This window comes from Manis javanica, chromosome 10 (assembly GCF_040802235.1).
Source record: "Manis javanica isolate MJ-LG chromosome 10, MJ_LKY, whole genome shotgun sequence".
NCBI lineage: Eukaryota > Metazoa > Chordata > Mammalia > Pholidota > Manidae > Manis > Manis javanica.
This window is the reverse complement of record NC_133165.1, coordinates 98231754-98258784: the sequence shown is the minus strand read 5'-3', so window position 1 is coordinate 98258784 and position 27031 is coordinate 98231754. Positions and strand designations below refer to the sequence as shown.

Sequence of the window (27031 nt, the reverse complement as noted above, 5' to 3'; positions counted from 1 at the left end):
GTATCCTCAAAGTTGTAGAAGGAGCAAGAATGAACAGGACAGATGGCACTATGTATACACTGCTGGTCTTTTAGGTTCTCTCTGCCATATCATATGCAACCAGAACCATCATTAGCCAGCTGTACAAACCTGGACAAGTTTCTTAACCTCTCTTAGCATCAATTTTCTCATTTGTAATGATAGGATAAGAAAACACCAACTGCATAGGATCATCTTGAGGATTGAGTCAATACATATCAAGTGCATAGAACATATCTAGCACATACAATAAAGTACACTGTATTATTTTAAGCCTCTGATGCTATTTGCTTTCTGATTAATTACAGTGTATATATTACTTTGAGAATCACTAATTTAAATTAAATCACCCTTGGGGGATACATAAATGATGGAGATAAAGGCACTTTCATCTTGTGAATACAACTCCATGATGAATATATTACAGTAACATCTTTGCTTAGTCTCAAAGGAAGACTAACAATCATGAGTGCCACAGGTTAAGTACTAACACAGTGAAAGTGGTGAAAAAAGGGAAATGGAGACTGACAAGTACTAGTTACTACCTGGTAAGAGAGTGGGAGAGGTGTCTCAGAGTTTCCCCATGTCATTCTGTGAGTATAACGGCTGTACATTGCTTACCAAGGAGCAAACAAGGACCAGAGTACTACAAATAGAAGCAAAACATGAAACAAACTTCAATGAGAACGGAAACTCAACAATCCATAAATACCACATAAGAAACGTTATCAGGAAATTTCGGTTTGGGCTATCTGAAAAGCATTTATTACAATGACAAAACTAGAGGTTAATTACTTTTTTATTATTGAATTATATTGTAAAGTCTACATCTACATTTTAATCAGGAAGAAATGCTTTGCATTTACATCAAGGACACATTTATTCTAGTGGAATAAAACAGACACAGACAAAAGACCAAGTACATATTAAAAAAAAGTCTAGATGTTTTACCTGGTCCTACTTTTGCTATTTAGGACCATAGCTTTCCTATTAGAAAATTGATCTTACATATACATTAAGTCTGATTTATCTTCCCACATTTTTAAACATTAAATGCAGTTTGTCACAATTTCTAATTATAAACAAGATTGAAAATAATATGGGAGACAAGGTTAGAGAAAAAGAAAGTAGAAGTAGGCTATTACTATACAGCAGAAAGGTTGAGTAAAATGTGCCCCCTCTGTGGCTCATCTCAAAGAAAGACTTTTACTCAGAGAGGCAAGCATTTCTGATCTCAGAGTTAAGTTTCCCACTTCCCCTGTGGGAACAAATCTACAGATGTTTCTGGCCAATTACAAAGTGAAAATATCTAAAAGCTAAATATCAGAAAGGGCTAATACAAATTAAAATTGTGTGCTGGTGTAAATATACATCTTCAGCTTGTTCCTTTATTAAACCTTTTTATTTCAGATGATATTTAAAAATAACTTACATCTTTAGTGTGCTTTATGGTCAATGATGGTAAAGTTGAAACTCAAATGAGTAAGTTTAAAATTTTTGTTTCACTTGATTCTACTGAAATTTCAATTACCTAGTACTTTACTTAACGAAGATATGCACGAGGTAAGTTTTAGCTAAAAAAATAAAATAAAGCAACCATTTCAGGAGTACACAAAAATCATAATGCCCATCTCAAATTTTGAGTTTATAAATTTATGTATTAACTATTGTGTATCCAAGAAAAGTTTACTATGTAATTTAAAAAGCAAATATTTCTTGCACTTTCAAATCAAATTATGTTCAGAAATACAGGGGAAAAAAACGGCAAAATTTGTTTTTGGTAACAGAAGACAATGCATAACAAATCCAAATGGAACCTAAGACCAATGTCTAAAGTTTCTAACTTCTAAACAGACGCACACACATATTATTTAAAGGTATTTGGTAGCAAACTGGATTGACAGAATAAATGTTTTGTTGTAAATAAAAAGTGTAAGTTTCCAATAATTGCCAATAATTGCCAAAAATTCCAATAATTTTAAAAGCTCCAGCTTTTAAAAACACATACAGTCACCTAACAGTTCTCTAACACATATGTATATGTTGCACAAAGATCCCTGCTAAAAATCAAGTGTATTTAAATGGGTCTTACTGAAGTAGGAAATTTCATGATACTAGAAATCTTTTAAAAAATGAGTACAATAGGGCTACAACAACATTACTATTAATAAAAATTACAGAAGAGATTATTGCTGTACTTTCCCCCATAAACACCATCAAACTGTTGCAATTACAAAAAGTACAACCCCAAGTTACCTTTTCTCTTACTGAATTTCATGTTTCACATATCTCTAAAGTTTTTATTCAGCAGAGAATAAATCTTTTCTGTAAGATTTAAAGTATTTAAATGTGTAGCTTCACATTATACTACCATGATTTGCACTTCTCGTTTCCCAAATACACAGAAACAATGTACATTTTTCTCAAAAATGAAGATGTCCACATTAAAAAAATAAAGCCTACAAAAAAGTTCCATAGCTAAAAAACATTATTCATATGGCACAAAGTGATCTCCTACTAGTCTAAAGTCCAAAACATTTAAATGAAGCCATTTATGCGTCGTGTTTGCTTTTCAATGGAATACTACATTTACTGAGGGGAAATCACATTATTTTTTGTTCTTGAGTTAATGAGTATACACAAATTTTTTTATACAGTTATTAAAAAAAATAGGAGACCAAGTTGAATGTGCCAAAGAGATATAGTTCAGTTGGATTTTCCAGAGACATTAAGAAAATTACTGAATGGATTTACTTGGTTGGTTTCCATTGCTTGATAGACCAAAAACAAAAAAATGGCTACAACAACAAACAGCAGAATTTTTATCCACATGGGAACGGAGCGTCCCTTTTTTGTCTTTTCTGACTTGACATCTGCCAAGGGCACATACTTAGGAATGTATTTAGATGAAAAAGATTCGTCCATCCTGAAATCACTGAATTCTAACGGCCGGCCTGCAGCCCCTTTGATCGGTCTGCGGCAGCTAGCACTGTCGGGATTGAGAGGAAGAAGAAAATAAACTTCAGGTGCAGTCATGATTTGGGTAACATAACATGTCATTGCCACTCGTAATTCCAAAAACATTCCTTGAGTTAACAGTAGAAAACCGTCACATATGAACAGTTGAGGTCATAGGCTTAATGAAAACCTCTATACACCTTTCATTTGAAAAGTTCAGATGCTCTAAATTTTCCAATATTCAGAACATGGAAAATATTCACTAGGCTTGTCTTCTTAAAGACCTTTCAGAACTAATGTATGTAGGAGATGAGAGGAAAAAAATTAAGTAGTTTGGCTGTAATTCCTTCAGTCAGAGAACAATTCAACAGGTATCTACATAGACTTCTCAATTAGAAAAGAGAGCTTAGGGGAAAAAAGGATTTCCCTCTCAATATGTTTCTGTTTAAGTTTAAAAATAGGATTTAAATAGTAGGTAAATAATTTATAATACAAAACTGACCTAACTTTCAAGAATATTAACTGGTAGCTTAGAATTAAACTGCTCCCAAAAGAACAGCTGAAGTAATAGAAATGCCCTAACAGAATATACTAATACTTGTTTCAATGTTATCTGAATACCTAATTCCTGTTGGTGTAGATGCTTCAAAGGGAAACATTTCCTTAAGAATATCCCTTTCTACTCTTCTTTCTTCTGTTTTTTCTCCCACCTAATAAGAAACAAACAATCACAAGTTAAAATTTAGTGTAAATGTGCATTAATTAAAACATAATTTCAAATACCAGTATCAGAGAATACAATGCACTTAAATCTATCGTAGCTTTTGTAATTGCTATTTCCAAATTCATTATCGCTTAAGTATCCACACACTTCCAAGGTTCTCTCCAAACTTCTTCAATGTGAAAATATGTTAATGTCGTTTTGAGGGGTTATGGGGAGTGGTGGGGAGACTGCCACACATTCAAGTAAGTTAAAAACATGAAACAAAAACCTAAAATCCAGTACAGCTAATATGGCAGCCTAAGTTCCCTCACTGGACTTCACATGCTTTTCATTAAGAGTATACTATTTCTTCCTCTGCTAACAATGTTGTAATAAATAATCAAATATAGAAGAGATCAAATTAACATGGATCTTTAACAAATTTTAGTACTGTTTTTAAGTACAGTCAATCCAATCATCCTAACTTAAAAATGTAAAACAATTTAATAACCTGGTTGTTTTGCTGCATTTACCTTTATGCCCAGATCAAAATAACCTTAAAGATTCATTAAAATTATAGGGTACCATGCAGTCAGTACTTTAAAGCTTAATTATACGAGTTAATAAATTCAAGCATCATACAAAATCATGTAGAGTCCCATCATGTGACTTTTCAACAAAATACAGTATAGCTTCCCCACAGCCCAATAACATTTAAAACACATCCATAACAAGGAGTACATGTTACAAGCAGCACACAAATGACCACTTCTTTGAAAACTGGAACTTAAGAGGCACACAGTAGCAAAAGGATAGTATTAGCACATCATACTATATTAGTTACTTTCCATTGTCACTAATAAAAGTATGTTTTTAAAATAATATATGCACACACACACACAACCACACCCAATAAAGCTTTGCTCCCTCCCACTGCAAAAAACAAATATATTGTCTTTCAAAGATCAATGATAGCATCGATCTAAATTTTATGCATTTACTTCAGCTCTTGTCAATGGTTTCTTTGGTGTTCTTCTGGATATGTCTGAGAATTCAGTGATTGGCAGAATAGGAGCTGCATGCTTGAAATTTCCAGTCACCCTATTGACAACCTGCCAAGATTCAAATTATTCAGACTCAGAATTATCCAAACATAACAAAGACATGTAAAAAGAAAAGAAAAAAAGATATTCTATTTCTGTAATATTTGACTTTTCCTTAATAAAAATTTAGGCAAAAGAACCTATACATGAACACACTCAGGCTTCACATGTGAAGCTCATTATTCTTGAAATATTTTATCAGAAAAGTATCCTTACAATACTTAGGATTCTTGCACAATGAATTAAATTTATATATATAAAATTGGCTGTACTGAAAGATTCTAATATTCAGAATTATATGGGGAAAATGAATTTAAAGTAAAATATTTAAAACCATTAAGTTTGAGATTTCCAAAATGTACCACCTCCCCAATTCTAATTAAAGGTTAATTTACAAAGAATACCACTTGTATAGTTTATGAAACATATTTACTAAGGTTTCGTTGCTTGAAGCCATTATAGTTTCAGCTATGGGAGTACTCTCTGAAATTATTGCACCATCTATACGAAAATGTTCTGAAGTTTCCACCTGTTAGTTTGAAAACAAAACAAAAACAATAAATATAAAATCATCACTAAGGCCCTACCAATCTGAAAACCCAATTCTAAGCAAGAAGCCTTGAATCACCCTTTTCCTCGGAGTTCTTCTCGACCCTCTCGTGGACTCCCTAGTTAATGCCTGCCGAAGTCCGCCTTTTGAAGATCCACTTGTCCATTCAGTCTCAGTTATTCCAGCTTGAGAATAGCTCTATTCAAGCATCGACACATTAAAAGTCATATTCTAACATCAAACACCTTAATAATTGCCATATTAGCACAGTGAAGCCATGAAGTCTCCAAACACCAGCATTTTCAAACAATGCTATGCCCTCAAAATATTTCTAAATGATATTAATTGAACCAATAGAGAGGCATCAGAAAACACTTCAAATATGGTTAAATACCCTAAAGAGTCCAACCATAGAGCTCACAAATTATAATAAAAATGAGCGAAAAAGCACATCATCTATCACTGGCTCCTTTTGTGATTTGCTGTTTGCTCTATGGCTATAGTATCGCATCTCTGGCTATCTAAAAAAAAGTAGGCTAATCATGATTTATAAGAAAGTCATTTATATAAGAAGTATTATAAAAATACAAATTTCAAAATTGTTAGCCTAAGATTAATTAAATCATGTGGCTGGAATGATTTAAATAGTCAGTTTAAATCTTACCAGCTATTTGAATGTAAAAATCTCCAGGTGTCAAACTCTTCTTACGAACAGGTATTAAAAATAAGCAGCAACAAAAGCCTGGTGGTTGATCACCTCTTTAATGAACACATGAGCCTAAGATGTCACCACCTAATCTTAGTGCTACACCCTCCTCACAACAGGAAGATAGAAAGGCAACAGTAATACACAATTATTACCCTCCAGATTCACTCCTCCCTGAAGAGCCGACTGACTTTTCCTCACTTAAAAAATAATTTAGCAGGTTTTACATAATAATTTGAAAACTAGATTCGTGCTTCTCAAACTGTACTGTGCACATCAATCACCTGGAGCTTTTGTTAAAATGCAGATTCTGACTCAGTAGTTCTTGGCTGGGGCCTCAAATTCTGCATTCCAAGCAGCAAGTTATTCAGTGTTGAAGCTCCAATTAGTAGATGGTTCTTTCAAATTCTTTTAACTATAGAACATCCAACAATGATTAGTATTATACGAGTGTGCTTATATTGTCACTGTTGCTTTCAGCTGATATTTTACCTAGATAACGTATGTTTTTCTACCCAAGTCACTGTCTATTAATTTTAGACATATATTTCACTCTTATCCTAAGATAAGAGTAGTCATCCAGTAAGTATGCTTTTTTGGCTGGAAGCATTACTTCCCCACAAGGTATAAACATAAACATGTATCTGATTTTGTATTTTATCTATATTTGAGATTGACATGGTAAGAGTTTCCCTTTGACTCACAATCTAAATCTCTGGGTTCCTTTTCTTGCGGTCAATTAAAAAATATTTGCTAAATGCAAACTTAATGCTACTCAAAAGACAAACTTGTGACCAAATTAAACACATATAATAAAGGCGTTAGTACATAACTAAAATAAGCTCAAATTTAACTAACAGTTAAATTCCTGTTTATTTCAATACAAAGGAACAATAAATTCTCAATCCTAGCAGCATGGTGTCATCTGGGGAGCTTTTAAAAAATATCAATTGCTCCCAACCCACCTCAGACAAGTCAGAATCTCTCCTAGAAGACCCTGGGCATAGTTAATTTTTATAGCTCCTGAAGGGATTCTGATGTGCAGTCAGGGTTGAGAATAACTGGTTTAAGATCACATAAATGACTTATGATGCATCTCAAAGCCAAATGTATACTTTTTAAACTACTTTCAAAACTGCTTCCTCTTTAATAATCAATTGTTTCAATGCCAAGAAAAAGAATTAGTGGTATTTAAAACCTTTTTTCTTGAAAGGGCAAAGAAAGTTCATACGATGAAGACCAGATATTTTACCTATGTCCATGGAGGGTAAAGTGGTGGTTGGGGGGTGGGGTGGGTGAACCATCCTTTTTCCTTAAAATTGGCTATCTATCAAATGCCAGGCCTTTCCATTTATTGTATTTTATTCTGGATATTTATTTTGAGTAAATAACTAAAATAAACTCATCAAAAATATTACCAAACATCTCTTGGCATTATTATGGGTAATTGAAAAAATAATCACATTAATCTTTGATATTGAAGGCCACTTCCATTTAAAGATTATTTTCTTTTGTGGAAGGAAATAAAAGAAACTCATTGGATGCATGTGGGAATTGTTGGGAACAGATACAAGAAGGACACTTTTCACTATTAATCATTTATAGTTTCCTTTATTCAGGTTAATTAAATTCTTTGGTTGAGCATATCAACCAATTCTATTAAGTTCCTGACTATCATTACATAATTTGGAATTACTGTGTTCACATAAAGTTAATTTACAATCCATGATACAACTTGAAAAGGTACCCAAGATCAAAATTTTTTTTCCTACCAGAATCTACTATAACAAGTGACTTTAAGAAAATATAAATTAAAAAATAATAAAATTATATTCAATGTTGTAACTACTCAGTAAGATGGATCAAACAATTCTTGATTGAAAAGAAAGAAACTTACTACTATGTCAAGTTAGTAGTCAATGTGATTGCTATATGCTCTGTGGCCAAAGTAAGAACTGCAGTGCCATCTATTTTCAGCAAGATGTTCTATACAAGGTCCTGAATTTATCATGAAGAAAAGAGCAGGAAGAAACAAAGACTTTCTCACTTTTTGCCTTTTGATAGGTTTATTCAGAAGACATTAGGTAGGTCAGGGAGGAGCTGAGCTATCAAAGAAGCCTATAATATTAAATGACACACATGAAAAAGGCTGTTCACTGGTTCATCCTTCCATTATTCAAAATAGCACATTAATGAATGTAACTCAAATATCTATTGCAAAAAAAGTGGCTGAATACATCGCAGTACATCCATAAAGTGTGGTACCATACAGCCGTACAAAGCAGTAAGGAAGAGGGCTATATGATATTCTGATATGGAATGATCTAGGATATACGTATAGATCAAGAACAACAAAAAAGGAATGTGCAAAGCAGGCTGCCTTTTATGAAGGAGAGCATAAATAAATATATAAATCTACGTACTTACTTTTATTTTTAAAAAGAAACAAAATATAAACTAAAACTTAATAAACATGGTAACTGGTGGATGGAAAGAAGCAGCCAGATTTGACTCCATCTCATATTGCCTAAATAAAACCACATATTCTCAATGATTAAAAAATAAATACAAAAGAAAAAAATTTGTTCAAGTGACTTTATGCACAGTATTCTGATTTTATATCCTAAAGACAGTAAAAACCGGCCCCTCCTAAAATTAAAAACTGCGCTTAGCAGTTTATTAGTTGTAATACTGTATTACTTAGAAACATATATATAGTGATAATTACTAAGTAACAATATTTTAAGAACCAAGGTAGTCAGCATAAAAGAAATGCAAGTATAACACATATAAGTTAGATAGCCTGTGTTCACAAATTTGATGAATTCATGATTTATTTTCTTTCTAAAAAATAAGCTCTCTTTACTGAAAGGGCGAGAAGCAATGACAACCCAGTAGTACCAGTCTAGAAACCAGATTGTAGGTAGCACCCAAATAATATTTCCCATTAAAGTGATTAAGGTTTTTTGGAAAAATGACTGATGTTAACAGGCAGGAAATATACATGAGCCTGGGACATCTTACTGTGCCAGGAAACAAGAAATTACAAAAGACAAACAGGGTCAATCAAAGGATACAGGAACCAACCCAGTAATTTCCAGTGGCTAAAAATGGCACAATTTGAACATGAAAAAAGAATAATGATTGCAATGAATCGTAAATCAGATATATAAAAAACATCTAGTAAAAAGATCATATTGATCACCTTTCAAAGTGACTAGGGCACTTCAATTTGAAAAACGGCAAAAACAAAAGGGAAGAAGTAAGGATTTATCCTAGCTTTCGTATGAATTTTATTTCAAGGTAACTAAGCAGTTCATTCATGAGGCAAAGTTCTCCATAAAAGAGCTCTAGTTACAATTGTAAAGAATAAGGGGATAAGAAAAATCACCTTACAACCTCAAAGGAAATAATGATCTAGGCAATAATCACAAATGGCCGTCACAACCACTAATGAACCATTAACAAGTGATGTGGAACTTTATAATGGATGGATCAGGCTTTCAACATCTGTACCTATTAGTAATTTATTTTAGCATCATCAATTTATTTTGTGCCTCCTGAAATGATGCAAAACGAAGGCCACAATATCATCTGTAAAGCATTCTTGTCAAACTAAACCTGCATCTAACCACCTTAAACCTGTGCTGTCCAATATGGTAGCTACTAGCCATAGGTGACTATTTAAATTCAAATCGAATAAAAAAATAAAACTTCAGTTTCTCAGCCACACAAACCACATTCCAAGTATTCAACAGCAACATGGGGCTACTGGCTACCATAATAGACAAAAGATGTAGAACATTCCCATTATCACAGCCCTACTGACTCCCAAGAAAGAAAGGGTATAGAAAAGCAAGTTAAATGACACTTGAAGAAGCAATCTTCCAAGCTCAGAATGAGAAATTCTGAACAGAACTGGTTTCTTTGCCAAATAAATTTGGAGGGGAAGCAGTTACAGTGGCTGCTTTTCTATAGCTGTAAACTTGAGAGAAAACAAAACAAAAAACACCAAATGATATGTAGAGCTTGCTTGAATCCTGATTTGAATAATTTAGTCATAAAGAGACATTTCTGAAACTAGAGGAATTTGAACATGGATTAGATATGAAAATAATTATTAATGTTATTAGGTATGATAAAGGCATTTTATATATATATATATATAAACAGCCCCTATATTTCAGAGATACATACTGAAATACTGACATTTTAACTTATGAAATGATATTATGTCAGAGATTTACTTTAATATACTCCAGCAAAAAACAAAACAGCAAAATCAAAAAGAATTTAAAAAGCTGGAGGGCACTGGTGAAGAAGAAACTAAAGTAGTGAGACACTGGTAATTATTGTGGGTCTGTAACTGGTGAGGGTCATTAAACTCTTGACTCCACTTTTCTATATGGTTTGAATTTTGTATAAGGCCATTGTCTAATTCTGCCTGTCATCTGCTACATTGACTCTCTCCTTTGATTATCCTATCCTTTAGTTTAGATTGCCTAACTCAAACGATTCCCCTGAAACCATCTTTAATACCATCCACCCTTCCTCCTTTTAACATATTATTTGACCAGTTATGCATTCTTGCTAGCCATCTTGGCTTCATACTCTGGAACATAATTTTCCATGATTGTCTACTTTAGAGTCCTTACACCAGACTTCCTACTTTCTCTTGCTCCATTAATTCCTTATTCTTCAGCACATCCCTGCAGCTCTTCCCTAGCAATACTAGATAAAAGGAAAATAAAGTACTTATTCTAATATTTGGTTCTATTATTAAACAAACTCTTCTTTCATTCAACATACATTCTCTATACAGCCACCAAGCTCATTTCTAACAAAGAGATCTGAAATTCAACTCATCAACTACACCAAACCATGAGACATGGCTTAAGAAATCAAGAATCCATTCTCTGAGGATGTGTGACTTTAAAATGACAGAGAAGATGGAAAAGATAAATAACTAGACAAATCTTCCAGCTAGGCAGAATAAGGATAAGGAAAATGACTCTAGGGATGGCTGTTTTAAAAAGCATCAATGCTAGATCAGTCAACAATTTGTTCCTATAAAGCAGTTCATTTATATCTGTTAATTTTATCTGCTTATTTTCCCCCTAGTTTCCTACAATTTTCCTTTTGAAAAACTGCATCTTACCTCACCCACAATAATAGATTTAAATTTTCATCTAGAAATAGCAAAGAAAACAGTGTGGTTTTAGTACTAGACTAGCTTCAGAGTTGAGGAAAAAGCCACAGAAAACAGACAGAAGTAAAACCAAAGCCAGAAACCTAGAGGTAAAGACACAAACATAAAACCCTTCCCAACTTTTAGAAGTTACATGTCAGAATTGCTTAGGTATTTCCACCTTTTAAAACATTTCTCTTATAAAGCAGTATGACTGGCTTTGAACCACACTTAGCACAGAATCAAACACAAATGAGACATTAAACATTTGTTTTGCAGTAAGCACAGGATACACTACTGACAAAAAGTTTCAATTTCTAATACCATTTAATGAACAATGGAATGAACACTCTCTGGGTGACAACTATTAACCAAAGGCTAGGACACAGGCAAATTAGTGTTCTCCGATTACTTATACCTGAATACAGCAATCATAAAACTAAAGATACCTGATTGTGCTCAACTCTTCTTTGCTTGAGTGTAACTGGAGTCTTTGCTCTGCCCTTTAGTGGTTCTCTCTTCTCAAGCTTGAGCTCTATTTTAGAGTCTGGAAATAATATTGGAAAAACCATTACTTTCTGAAACATAATAAACTATGTCATCCTAACATTACTTTGGAACCCTGGTTTCAGGTACACTAATATGTAAAACAAGTTTGTCTGTTCATATTACCTCAATAGACCAAAACTGTTTAAAGTTTTTTTTCCCATTCTTATTTTATTCCAGTTTTATCACCCCCACTTCTTAATCTGATCACCACTTCTTTCTATGCAGTCTCCTTTTGTTTTTCTGGGACTGAGCCTAAAGCATAACCTGAATTCAAATTGCTCCTAGGGCAGCTTTTCACTAAAAACAATTTAAATGTGGGAAAAGGACATTAAAATATAGTTATCATTCTTTTGTCCATACAGTCACTACTACTATATAAACAAAGGTTAGCTGTTAAAAATTTAGAATATGGAAGAAAACCTATAGGGAATTTTAAGAATGGAAAAACACACACACAAAACATCCTGTATGGTACTAGCCTCTAATGACAAGTGCAGTGATGTTAATACATAAATGCAGTTTAAATTTCTTCAGTCTTCTTTTTTGATGTGATTATAAAAAGCCTGGGTACAACTGACATAAGGAGGAATCTTGTTCACAGAAAGTACAACCAATCACAGATCAATTCTCCTCATAATATAAGTACTATTTCTTTGAAGAGAAGCTCTTGCATATTACTTAGTACATCACCAAGATGGCTGTTAACCTAACAATTCATATGTATCTTTTGTAGGCTTCAATACTCCATTCTCCTAGATTTTATTACCATTTGAAGAGCTAGATTTAAAGAAAAAAGAGATAAAAATTTTAATGTCCCCAGTTTTGTGGCCATTTATCACAGTATAGCAAACTTAATGTCAGTTGTTACTTCTAAAACTTGCATTACCAACAATTTGTTAGACTTTTACCAGACAAAAATGAAGTCTTGAATAAAGCTTTGTTTTGTATATTTAAGGGAGTGTGAGCTGAGAGCTATGTGTCTTGCTATCTAGTCTAGTACATCAGTCCAGAATCTACTTGCAAGTCTCCCAAAATTAACCAGTGATTTTTACCATTAGTCCAAATAATCAATCACTTTTTTTACAATTAAGGTATCAACTCTATCCCCCACTCCACAATACTTCTATTAATATACCTGTTATTTGGGACAATCATTAGCATTATAAAATCTTATGCTTTGTTAACTCAGAATCAAAAAATTAGAAAGCACAAAGTAAAATACCCAATAGTAGTTAAGCAGAAATTGATGAAACAACAAATGAGGATCTGGTTACATATTAATTCCTCTTACAAATTTAAATTCCAACAGCCAATAAAACATGGTCTTCAAATTGAAGAAAAACCATGTAAAATGTATTTTCAACTATACCATTAGAATGTCAAGTTGAGTTTCAGTGATGGAATGGAAAAGGGATGTTCCTCCGCAAGTATCTAACTTGTTGTAACTCCAAGAATAAAACACACATACAACATGTTTCTGGAGACCACACAAAACTGTTCAAGTTTAACTTTATTGAATTTGCAGAAGCATTCTACAGTAATACATTAAAAAAAAAATCACATAGCACTTAGTAGGTACATGTATACATGTACATTTCAGAAGACAAATAACAAAATAAAATTACTCCAAGAAAGCTACAGAGATGGACACGTATAGTCTAAGAATATAATAATGGCTAGGAGTATCCATGGGGCCATATTTTGCTTATACTTACTACTACTACTTTCCATAAAAATACAAAAAACCCCCCCCAAAAACCCAAACGTTTCTACAGATAACTTGTCTTACAACTTACAAGAAGAAATGAAAACAGAGGTTAATATACAGCTTTATATAGACACATAGACATTGGCGTATTTCTTAGGACTTTTTAAGAAAAAGCTAGTAATTCAAATTTGCTTTTATAATTTAGATTAAGCCTAATCATCCATGAACTACAACATACTTTGAAAGTGTTACTTAAAAAACAAGAAAAAAAGCCCATCTTTCCATTGTCTAGTTCATCTGACAGACTATAGTGATGGTGAGAAAGGACTGTCCCAGAACTGACCTAGAGCAATATTTCTCAAAGTTTGGTCCATGAACTGTTTGCTGCCAGTCCATGAAGCTCTTGCACCAGATGTCCATCAGCATACTGTTTTATCAATAAAATTTTAACACAAAAATAAACCTTGTCATTGACCTAAAATATCTCTAGGTTCAAATTCTGGAGCATGCTTATTTTGTCTGGTGACCAGTAACAGTTTGAAGACTGGCACTTTAAGTTGCACAGATATAAGTATTATGAATGATACTGCAGACAGAAGTAAAAAACAAAAGTAAGAAAACGAGAAAAAAATGTAGATGAGTTTTTGAAAGTGAAAGGATATTTACTAGTATTTAAAACTGAAGTCTCTATACTCTAGTTAATGGAATTTTCCTAATTTTGAAGAGTTATAAAATCTTAAGTAAAACAGGAAAAGATGTGATCTAGAAAACTTTAAATACTATCAGGCTTTCTATCTGTGCAACTTTTAAAAAATGTAGTTTACACAGGCCATTATTTGTAGACTGTAATTTGCTGGGTAGGAGCTTGAAATTAGCCCAATCTGGACACTAGAAAGACTTTAAAGGAAAATTTTCGCAAAAAGGCACTTGGGATTCCTAGAAAAGCTTCTAAGTCTCCCATATTAAAGATAAAATGTATGTATTTACTCTTGACTTTATTAGTGTTTATTGCCACGCTTTTTAATCACTTTGTATACTTCTCCTCCAAATAATGTTTCACCTTTAAAGGGAATAACAGCCATTTTATTCTTAGAAGCTGGATTGATTTTGCAATCCTTTAGCCAGAGATATCGGCGACCTAAAGTAGAAGATCCCATGGTATGTGCAGCCACCTTCACTTCATCAAATGCAGCTTCACAAAGAAATGAAGCTGCATCGTATGTTTTGCTCAGAATCCCAAGTACCTGGTGCAAACGACTAGGATCTGAGCTAAGAATCTGTGCAGCCTGACTAATGTCTGCTTGCACAGCCCGAGCTACAAAGGCAGTATGGGTCGCTATCTGCAACGCTGATGCTGCAGCTTCATATGCCCTACAAAGTGTTAAGTCCAGCTGTTTATCACAAGACTCAGTGGAAGATGCCTGAGTTCCTACAGGCGGAGTGGCTTCAGAAATAAACCCCAGGATTTCATCATCTACTTTTGGAACTGATAATATCTGTGTTGCCTCTCTGGAAGAAACTGGATATTTGCATGCCAATGAAGGCAGCTGCCTATCAATTTGCTGCCACTCCTCTTCAATAATTTTTAAAATAGATTCATGGAAGGGAAAAGATATCTCTGAGGCATCTATTTCATCAGGCTGTGATTGCTTAGGCATTTCTATGCCTAAGGTAGTGAGTGAGTGAGAGACAACAGTTTTGGCTGAAGAAGACATCAGTTCAGATCCAGGTACATTTTGAAATGCTACCGAGGAACCTGTATCCTTTTCCCCAACCGACTTTTCACTGAGCTTAGGAAATTTTCGTGGAGGAGACAGGGTTTCAGTTTCCTGAAAATTAGATTGATCAATTCTCTTCCATATATTTTCTACATCCAGTGGGGGTGTAGAGTTAGAAGTCCCAGGCACACTACCTACCCCACCCTGGACCAGCAGAGAATTAACATAATCTCTGATTGCCTGAGCAAGTGGTGGAGAAATTACTTGTGATCTCTCAGACTCTTCTAGTGCTTTCCTCTTACTGGAGAGAGCTGACTGATCTGAAACATGGGACCTTTTATTACGTAATGGTTGAATTCCACTTTTCTCTCCACAGTAAGTATTTTCTACTATGTCTTTATAGCAAGTAGTGGTGGTTTCTTTAATCAGTGAAGGAGAAGCTGCAGCAGAGACCAACCTGGCAGTGAGTTCATGCTGAGAAGATGTCGAAGAACTTTTCTCTAAACATCTATTATGGCTAGATTTGGAGGAAATAAACAAATTCTCTCCAGAGGCTAACTTCTGAAACTGCTCTCTGCCAGGCAAAGTTGTGGCAATAAGAGGTTCCCTAGGTGGATCTCCCTCAGAGGTATGTACTTTCTTAGCTGCCTGTTGTTCAGTCCTGCCCAAAGGAGGACGGGTGGAGATTTCAGGAAAAGAAATACCCTGAAAAAATCCACCAGTGGGAGTAGTTGGAAGTTCAGAAAAAGGAACAAAATCCCTAGTGGACTTCACTTTCTTGTGTTCTTTCTTCTTTCCTGTAGAGGCAAAAGAGGCAGGAAGTTTAAGCATTACTTGTGTTTAAGCTGATTTTATTCTTTGCCTCTTTGCTAACATAGTGCTGTTGAAGGAAAAGACTATATATTTCATATTCTGAACAACCAATTTGACTGTGCCCTGGTAGACAATGCTTATAGAAACATAAGCAACTTGGGTCAAATTAATCATGAAATTACCAAGTCATATGAATTAAAAGTTTATTAATATGAAATTGTTTTAATAATAAAGTTTGAAGAGTTCATTTATTTCTTGTACTATTCTCAAAAATATTCACACGTCATGGCCCAATTTTCTTAAGTCTACTAAAAATGTCAAATATTTGCTTTAAAGTTGCCTTGAAAACAGATCATCTAGCAAAATCTATAAATTTAAATGCCTATCAACAGAAAACAGAGAAAACATGCCTTATGTAAAAAAACCTGCTATAAATTAATTACTCACAATAAACCAGACATATATGTAATAAATCCGTAAGATGAGATCACAATACTATATAACACAGAGTAAAGAAGAGCAAGTGGTAAGTTTTAGTATATTATTTATATAGATTTTTTTAAAAGTACAAAATAATATCATTATTTGATAGATGCATGTGAAAAAGTATTTAAAAACAGGCTGGAAAGATAAGCATCATATGAAAGAAATTGCTTCTGTGGAGATGATATTTGTAAAAAGAGTAAGTGGGAGATTTTTGTCTTTATTTGTAATACTTTATTCTTAGAAAAATGAGATTTAAAGCAAAAAGGAAAAAGTTACTTGGTAATTTTAGGTGACAAAAAATTAGATATTTGTACTTTTCTGTTCCTTAGATTTATCAACAAAAGGTATTTAAATCAAGTTACATGGAGGGTTACTCTAATGATATGAACAAAAATCACATGTATTTTGGTAATGTTTTATCTTCATGATCACTGTATCTGAAAAAGTTACAGATATTTGATTAACATCAGTTAAAATTTTACCTTCTTCATTGTCACTGTATCTGTCAGAATCATTACTTCCATTCTGTCTTGTATTTTCTGCTGAAGAAGAAATAGATGGCAAAGGAGTAGACGATCTTGAGTCTGTTCCTTGTTCCCTCAGTTTCAACAACTTTTTCTCATATAGCTTCCTGGTTGTTCCTGTATAGTAAGGCAGAACTTACCTTAGCACTTTTATTATTTAAGATTCAGCTTAGGCATTATCTTTAGTAACATTAAAATGTTACTTTCACTTTTTTCTGAACTTAAGTGCTTAAAAATCATTTATCATGGATTTTTTTTCTAAAACAGGTATTTTTCTGAGATTTTAATACATGATTACAATGTTTCCTTTAACAGCATGGAATACATAGATGAATACAGATCTTATTACAGATCATCTACTGCAGAACCACGTACGAACGAGTATTTTTGACTGAAAAGTTTTGGACTTTGTGTATTTTCTCCAACACTATGTAACAGTACTTGCCTTCATAGAAAAATTATTTGTAAGCAACAGACTGTAGTCCTCTAAATTACTATGATTAAAACCCCACAACCCTGAGAAATTAGTATGCCTATAAACAGCTTTTAATGGCAAAAGTTCTATAAATCTCTTCTTAAGAATTGAATGTATTTGACATACAACACTGTGTAAATTTAAGGTGTTAAATCACATTTAAATATAACTACTTAGCAGTTGAAATGACATTTTATGGAAAATGTGTTACAAATAGAAATTATATACCAATTAGACAGAAGGGTAAAATTGCAAGATGAATTAGTAATGGAATCTAGTATACTACAGGGACTGTACTCAACAAAACCTTGATATATACCTGAAATTTGAAAAGGTAAGTCTTACGTGCTCTTACCATACATATACGCACAAAAGAAAACTATGTGAGGTGATGAATATGTTAATTAGCTTGACTGACCACCATCTCACAATGTTATGTACATCAAACATAAAGTTGTACACCTTAGGATGGAAAAGAAAAAATGAACATCTGGTATACCAACATACAATTTAAAGGATGTTGATATATGACACATTTTCCAGCATCAATCTTTTGGAATTTTAAATGAAAAATTTTAAAAGAGAATGAAATGTCTACAGGTAATTATATTAATGTGCTTATTATAATCTATTTGGAAGCAGTGCATTAAATGAAACAGAAAACAACACTCTAAATCCTCATTTGGAAAAAACCCACAGGAAAAAACAACCCTCCAAATCTGCAGTGTTCAAAATTTTATATAACTTAGAAGATCAAATTAGACCTTTATCATCTTGAGGGTATTGCAAAGACCCTTCAGAATTAAGGGATAATGAGCCGTACAAAATCACCAACTAACAGCAACCCAATGGTGGAAAGCCAGTGTTATTTCGTTCCAAGTTTTCTTTCTTTAGTTTGTTCTTTATAGTATCACTCCTGAATCCCCATCATGGCAAGACTCAAAGGTACTTTTAATGATAACTGAAAGGAGGTACTATACCAGGCACTGAATAATTTTTGAGTTATATTAGCAGGTCCGTCACTAACTTACTGATATGGATGAATTTGGCCAACTAAGTTTCCTCATATTTTCCTCAATTATCCCATAAGACACATAGGTCTGACTAGGTAGTGTGCTCCGAGCACCATAAGACACAATCTCCACAATAGAGGTAATCTCAAATATTACCTAGTTTAAATCTCTCATTTTATTCCCCTCATTTATAGTTAAGGAAACTAAGGTCCTGGTCATATAAACGATTCATGATAGGCAGGCCTTTATAATCCAAACTCTGTTATACAAGAGGGGAAAACAATTTGGGACTCTGCTTCACTTTTAGAAGATTTGAAATGTTATCAACGTACCCACAATAGGACCAGGATTCACTCCATATTTCACCAGCTGATCCAGAAGGTCTTCATTAGTGAGCTCTGCTACATCTACATCATCTTTATCTTCTAGTCTGGGTTTATCAGTTTTCTTTGTGGCTTTCTGTAAACAAAGCCCAGTTATCATTTACTATATAAATAATACCATATACAATTAAACACACAAAATCACCTTCAAGTTGATTTACAGTTATATTCAGCCTTAGCAATTTGATTAAATTTAAAACTAATCACTTGGCAGTATTTTCTAAAATCAATTATAATTATACAAACCTAATAGCCAAGGAAGTAACTCAAATTTTAAATATACTGCCGTTAAAATAGTAAATTTTGGCTGATTCATCTACAGGGGGAGGGGATGGCATAAAAAATCCAAAAGAGCAAACAGACATTTTCATCCAGATTATCATAAATATAATTTACCCCTGGCCTCATTCAATTAGCCTTAAAAGTTTAAATTAATCTAGAAATGTTTAAGACTTTACCATAAAGGTTTATACTTAATTATTTATAAAAGTGATTTCCTTTAAGCAAGCATATCAGAACTTAAGGAACTCAGATAACCTTCTTTTGATATAGTGACTTTGGTAGCCAGTTTTTGACACATGGAGGATGTCAAACTTACTTTATGCCTATATATCACCCTGACACAGCTTTGTTACCATGCTTAATTCTATATGACCATTTCACTAAGAATAGTTTTCAGACTGTGAAACAAGCTTTGAGAGAAAATTCAAAGTTTTTAAAAGTAACTTAAGCAATACAGCATTTACTGGAAAAAAACATGAAATTCCAAGGTTAAACAGAATTAAGGGAACAAAGTATGGGTACCTTTTAGGGTTGAGACAAATAGCCTTACAAATGTCTCAGTAATCCCAGAAAGCATCAGAGTACTGAACAAAAATGGCTGTTTAATGGCCACAAATATCAAAGTCAGTTTAGGCCCAAATTACTATTTAAAGCACAAGAGTCGATCCTGCATCCCAAACATATTTTATGCAAAATGGCAAAAATCATAAAGGTGTAGATACTGCTTACTTCCCAATGATGCTAGTGGGTTAAAAAAAAAAATCAGGCATTATTTGTCCAAGTGTTAGAATCTGAAATACTTTAAATAAAGCAAGATGATAAAACATTTTTTCAAAGATAGCTGCTAATAAGAATGATGTCAATTCAAGAGAAATCTTTAATTAAAAGATGGCTATTAAAAAGTGAGGGTACTTTCCATAGGCTTTAAAACCTGTATTACACTGATTTGGGATCATCAGGCTCAAATCCTGAAGCAAATCATATACTTTAATGTCAAAATAGTTGCCTACTGTCTAAGAGTTCTAGATAACAAAGTCTTGAAATTCTTTAAAGATTATTGAAAAATCAAACACGCCTACTCTCGTGTTAGTGACCTATTTTCTAAAAAGCATGGTGAAGTTGGGAAGAAAAACTCTTATTACACAACATAAATGTTATGTTATTTGAAATGTACTTTAAATAAAGAAAATCAATGAGGTACAGATTACTTGTAGATAATCCCTCCTACCATAAAGAATGTTCAATTTCTATCAACGAAACATTCAGGAATTTCAACTTCTTGCCACAGCATGAGGTTTTCAAGAAATCTTTTTCTTTGGCAATCATCACGTTCCACCTACTTTTTGTTAGTTATTTGTATACATGCTTTATTTTCTCCAGTGAACTCCTTGAGCAATTCCCAGAGGCGGTTTGGTATGAAATCCTCAAAAACTTTTGGAAAAGTTACACCTATTTTACAGTCTGACCCCATTCTGAGTCCTAATCTTGGGCGTGAAATTTGTATTTTAATATCTGTTTCAGGTGATTTGGGTGCAGCATTTAAGAAGGTAGCAGAAAGCATAATAAGGACTGTCATATTCCTATTTGTATCCCAATCATCTCTTTTTTTAAAAAAAAAGGAGCAGGAGAGTAGCTGACACAAGAATAGGCACCTGGTAGATGTTTTGTTGAATGAATCAATGTATCATCTGGGCAGGGGAAAATAAGTCACTTATTTTAAAAATACCTATTTCTTATTAGGTAATAACAAAGGCTTACCAAATTGAAGCAGGAAACAAGCTCTCTTGTATTTTATTAAAACCTAATGTAAAACTACAGCTTTAAAAAGAAATCTTGAGGCAAAAAAATTGGCAGAAGGTAAACACAGAGCATGGTCTTGTAAGAGACTACCTGATTTCTATTTTTAATTTATAGGGAGAAAAGTAATGCCATTTTATGAAGTATCAAATTTAAGAAGAATAATTAGGAGACAGGTAGTATAGTGTATGTAATTATCAAGCTGGTAGTTTCAATCAGGAAGAAGGAACCATTCTTTGTACTGATTTCTGCCTCCAGAGAGCTTTGTTCCTTTAAGTAAATCATGTAATCCTAAATTTCACTCAGTCAAAAACACTGAGTACCCACTACGTGCCAGGCCCAGTTCTTCACAACTACCAACTGACTTTTTCAACATGAAATCCAATAATTCTATGATATCACCTATAAGCTACTCATATTTTTCTAACCTCTATCATTAATTATTATAAAAGAGATTCTAACCTATGTACCAAGATGTGTTTTAAGTGCCTTTTATATATTAAGTCACTGAATACTACAAATCCTATGAGATCAATACTATTATCTCCATTTTACCAGAGAGGAAAGTGAAGCCCAAAGCTGTACAGCTAACTCAGGCAACCTAAATACCATGTTATACAGTAACGTTTGGACACAGCTCACAAACTTACCCCATCTAATTCTGAAAACTTTATTATGGTAACACTGTATTGCTCTGGCATTAAATAAGGAAAAAAAGAATCAGAAGTCACATGTTGTAACACGTATCAATAGCAGAGCACTACACACATCCAGGAATGTAAACTCTTGTAATCCTCCATCTTATTAAGTAGTTATTAGATTATCTCTATTTTCCAGATGAAAACAGAGCACCTGACAGGCAGTATTCATGTTCAAGGTCACCTGAATATGATTCAGAAGTCTGTTTACTTAGGATCTTAGAGTATGGTGGTCAATTTATTAACATTTACCATTACTAACATACTTCTTGCTGTTCTGTCCCATGTCTTTAAATAGTTCCTGTTAAGAATGCATAATCCACAAGAGAAGACCATTCAAGAATGCTTATGCTCCACTGCACTCCAAATAGCTATACTGTTTTGCACCTTGCGACAAAAGGCTGACTGTCAACTCTGAAAAAGTTTATTTTTGTGTCAACAATCTAGATAATATCAACATCTGAAAATCCTGGCATCATCAAGATGCATACAACATAAAGCTTCGAAGGAAACTAAAAACCCAAACCAAGTTTTGAATATGTGAGTTTTTTGGTCATATAAGACCAAGTGACCCTAAAGGAGACAATGGTGATGGATAAAATGAAACAATTTCTCTTTCATTAAAACTATTCCTCACAAACTCATATTTAAATATGTTTAAATGCTATGCCTTTGGCCAAATTCACATTAATGTTTGATTTGTTTTAAAACGTTAAAAACAAATCTGCTTAATTTGCAACTCTCAATTTGGCTTTCTTACTAAGAAATGTGACTCTATATTGGAATTTTTAAGGGAATGTCTTGTGTAGAGGAACTTTACATACTACTTTAAAGTGACTAAGGTTCTTTTCCTGTAAATTCAAGATACTTTTCCTGTGCCCAATAAATTAAATTGAAATAAAAAATGTTTACATTCAGTCTTCTTACAGTCCAAAATACATAGTGTAGATTGGGACAATCTCTTTTAAAAAGTTGCTTAAGGAAAAACATTAAAACTGAGATGGTTGTCTCTGTTGAAAACAAATTATCAAAATAAGAATGACTTCTAAAACATACAACCAAATACATCCCTGATTCAAGAATAACACATTTGCAGAAAACAGCAATACAGGATTCCAGAGACCTGTTTAAGTGTGTTGATTTAAATGGAAAATACTTTATTTTCAATCGAATCTTTATTCAAATCTAGATCTGAATAAAAGATCTAACCAAATACACAATATTTCTTTTTCAAAGGGATTGGGGAAAAACTGGTAAGGAATAGGTTTTGCAAAAATAAATTTGTTTTTTATACATTATAAAGGAGTCAAGTAGTTTCCTTTAAAGCCACAAAAACAAGACATCAGAAATAATAAGGTGGAGTTGGCCTTTTATTTATTGAACAAAATATTTTTTGGCACTACTATGTGCCAGGCACCGAGTTCAGACTTGATTCAATTTCTCGAAAGACCAGGCAAAGATTTGCCATTATGTTTACATGTGTTTATTACATCTACTTGTACCTTAGTCCGGAAAAAACATCACAGATTTTTAAAAACTAAAGTTAAGCAGTGTAACTTTGAAGGAGGCAGGACTTGTGAGTTACACTAGTCACCGGAAGCAGCAACTTCAAACTCCACATTCAATGTCTATAATAAAGAGCATTGGACATTCTACCAATAACTAGTTTTAACTACATTCTACAGATTCACTGTAGTGTGGTAATTAGGCAGGTTCATACCAACAAAATAGCATGTGAAAACTCACAGAACACGAAAACAAGCTATTCTCAAAACAAAATACATTTGCTGCAGTCAATCTGAGATTTGCCCGGGATTAGATGTTCCACATTGCAATATTGACATATCAAAGTATCACGAAACATTTCTCCCGATTCCAAAAATCTTTCCTCAAGCAAAATTTACCAAAAAAGGAGGAATAAAAAATCCTTAGTAACTATAATTTTCAAATATTTGAGAGTCTATGTAACCACTTAAAGACATATTTTAAAAATGCGTTTTAATTTTGGGTAACGTTGCCCCGCCAACCGATGGCCTGTTGCTGGAAAAGAGGAACACAAACCACAAAATAAATGGTTCAAAAAGCCCTCCATATGCAAAAACATAAAATGGCGGGAATTTCATTATTTCAAATTTTGGTTAGAAATTAGTGTGTCACACATTGCCCTCCAGGGAGCGCTCTGAGACTCGGTTACTAGTCTTTCAGTTAATAAAGCGGGAAAACGCTCGAACGTAACCTACAGTAGTTTCGGGGTGACCCCCGTTCGGGCTTTTCGCAACAGCGCGGAAGCCCCCCGTCCAAATACCCACCCCCGGCGGCCGGTGGTCAAGGAACGTCGAGCCTTCCACGCGCTCGTCCCCCACACACACCGCAGGCGCGCACGCCGAGTTCACACCTCTCAGAGACACACGGCGGGGGGGCCCCAACTTCGCGACGCGACTCTCCGGCGCCCTCCCCTTCCCTAGCCACAGGCAGCAGACTGAGGCCAGCCTCCAGGCCGGGCGCGCATACCGCCTCGGAGGCCCGCGGGGGCCCCGCGGAGGGTGGGCTGCGTGCGCGCCAACCGCCGCCTTTGTGGCCCCGGCCGGCCGTCCTTACCCTGCCGACGGAGGCCCGGCTGCGGCCCGCGACGGCGGCGCCGGGGCCGAGGACCGGGGTAGGCTCCCGCTCCTCGTCGCTGGAGAAGTCCGGGGGACCCTTGCTGTTGGCGCCGGCGGCGAGCGGCGGCCGGTTGCGCGCCGTGAGGTGCTGCAGGTAGAGCTGCACGTACACGTCTTTGCGCTGCTCCCCGGCCGGGAGCATCACATTGTTGGCGACCAACTCACTCTTCAACTTCTCCTTCGTCAGGACCGAGGGGTCCTCCAGGAACTCCGGCATCTCGGCGGCGAATCCCCCTCCCCGCAGCCCTCACACCCGCCGCTCACGCCGGCGCGCTCGCTCCTTGCCCGGGGGGGCCGCGCGCCGCCCGCGAGCCTCAGGGCTCCCGCCCGGGAGGAGCGCCGCGAAGCGAAGCAGAAACTCGCACACACAAAGCCAAGCAGAAGCCGGACACAAAGCCCCCAAAGCACTAGCGCCTACCAGCTGGGGGGCCAAGCCAGGAGCCCGCACCAACCCCAGCCCACACACTACAGGCAAGGGACGGCAGCCTGCTTCGCCCACGCCCCAAGAACGCGCGCCGCCATTGGCCCGCGGCGGGAGGAAGCGCGGCGGCGATTGGAGGGACGCCTCGCGCGGGTTCCATTAGCCGCGGCCCCGTGCGAAGAGGTGGTGGAAACGTAGTTTAAAAGCCTCTCGGGCGGGATCCCTGGTGTCTGGCCTGTTTCGGTTTCCCCCTTCTCCACCCTTCCTCTTAGACGCTGATAAGGCCCGAGTCGCGCCGCTTTTGTGCGCGGTTTCCTCTCCCTGCTTGAGAAGCAGCTTTCCTCCCCGGGGGTCGGCCGCGTACAGCCGGCCGGTTTCACGCCGACGGCGAGGACCCGGGGCTGGGCCTAGATTCTGCACCGAAGGACACGGACCCGCCTAACAGCCGCATCCTTTCCTTCCCCAAAAGCTAGCCCTGATGGGGAAGAAAAGAGAGGCGTGTTCGTAAGCACTCGTCCTACTGGATTTGAATTACTGAGGGGAAGGAAGGGAAGAGCGAGCAGTGAAACCCCGTCCCTGCTTGCGAACGCTTCTTTTGTTCCTGAAATTCAGGAAAGGCCAGACAGATATCTACTGCTGGGCACTTTAAAATGCCGTTGAGTCTGACCTAAAAATTGTACCGTCAAATACTAACATTAGCTTCCTACCCGATAGGTTGGGACATTTATAAATTATTTCATTTGAACAGTTGGAGCTAAACTGCATTTTTGGTGAGAGCCTACTCTGGGTTAGATCCTTCCACCATAAGTATCTTACTATAACTTAATCACACCTTACGTTCAATACAACAAAATGAAGCTAAACATTTAGGACTGCCTTAGTGGGCAACTTAAAACGAGACGGTGCATATTAAATTTTAATCATAGAGGAGCCTGGTGACCTGTAGTTAGGATGGGAACCTTATCAAAACCAGATTACTGATTCAAATGATAAACTGGTAATCTTAGAAATTTGCTGCAATTATGTCTTCCTGAAAACAAATACCATTGATGACAAATATTTGTGTTCCTTATTGATACGTACATCTTTCAAGATGCTTCTTTCCAAGAAAGGAAATAAGTCGATCTTGGATTTAGGAAGTTTTAATCATTTCCCCAGACTACGACCACCAAAGTATGCTTTATAAGCTGCTTAGAAAAAAAAAAACATCCACCCGATATCTGCATGGAGTAAATTTTTAAAAAACACCTTTACTAAAAATGTTTCCTGTGAATTAAGTCACTTTGTTCAAATTGAGAAAACCATTTCTTTTAATGATGGATGATTTTCCTAGGGGCAATTTTTAATTTTAATTTCTCAGTATATTTAAGCAATAGTAATAAGCTCAATAATGCAAATTATCAGTTGTATTTTAATTGGCACGTTGTTATGTAGATTTTTAGGACACTTTGTAAAAGTTACGTCATTCTCCCCCCCTACTCCCCTGCTAGATTCCCTGGGCACACAGGCAAGCGTTTTTTATCTTCAGAGAGGGGAATCGAGCTGAGAGGCAGAGGACTGTGATTTTGCAGTGACTGGGAACCCACAAATCCACAAATGCAATTAACGTGAGTGGGATTGCCCCATCTGCAAGGTGCATGCTACAGTACAGTTTCTTCTGGTATGGTCTCAAATTATGGGCAGAGCACCACAGTCTTGAGCATAATCTCTGCAAGACTACAGTTGATAGGTCTATTCTACCCTATTTGGATTAGCAAATTATGGTGCTAAATCATTGCCTTGCTAAATTGAAGAGTTTGGCTCTGGCCTATGTTAGTAGTTTTTAGGAGAGTGGTTTTGCTGCTGTATCTGAAAAGGGTCAGAGTTACCAGGGCTATATTTGATCTGACTAGGGTGGTCTACACAGAAAGGCTCTAGCCTCTGACAGCTGCCCTATGGTCTGAGGATACTTGGGCAGCCAGGTCCCTGAAGTGGATCCTCAGAGGAGGAGGCATTGTTAGGCAGAAAGACAAGATATAAGTGGGTGGAGGGATAATAAGGCCAGTGCAGTCCCCAAGAGAGACTGAAAGAGTTAACCAGATAAAACCAGAGAGCCAGAAAGGACTCACAGAGTTAAGGACCGGAGTGAATTGGAATGTCAGATACCTGCCAGATAAAGGATCCAAGTGCCGCACACGTCCTCACTGTACCGATTACATCATGCCATTGTAAAATCTACTTAGCTTGCAGAAATTAACTTAACCTATACGCCATTCTTCCTCTTCTTCCAGTGCCTTAA

At 35.6% G+C, this 27031-nt stretch overlaps 1 protein-coding gene across 3 annotated transcripts; it reads right to left on the bottom strand.

Annotated features, from left to right (window-relative positions):
* Positions 1-799: 799 nt before the first annotated feature.
* On the bottom strand, positions 800-25335 carry TMPO (thymopoietin). 3 transcript variants are annotated; one of them, XM_037023009.2, is made up of 9 exons: positions 24271-25189; positions 18845-18971; positions 16983-17141; positions 11676-11773; positions 5411-5530; positions 5216-5311; positions 4681-4791; positions 3598-3686; positions 800-3007 (listed from the first exon to the last, which is right to left on the bottom strand). In XM_037023009.2, exons 1-9 carry the CDS (start codon positions 24547-24549, stop codon positions 2725-2727), a joined length of 1362 nt encoding a protein of 453 aa, XP_036878904.1. In that variant the 5' UTR covers positions 24550-25189; the 3' UTR covers positions 800-2724. The 3 variants fall into 3 exon arrangements, with proteins under 3 accessions (XP_036878904.1, XP_036878905.1, XP_036878903.2); XM_037023010.2 differs by lacking the exons at positions 4681-4791; positions 5216-5311; positions 5411-5530; XM_037023008.2 differs by lacking the exons at positions 800-3007; positions 3598-3686; positions 4681-4791; ... (1 more) ...; positions 5411-5530; positions 11676-11773 and adding an exon at positions 13268-15998 and having other exon boundaries at positions 24271-25335.
* Between the last annotated feature and the right edge of the window lie 1696 nt (positions 25336-27031).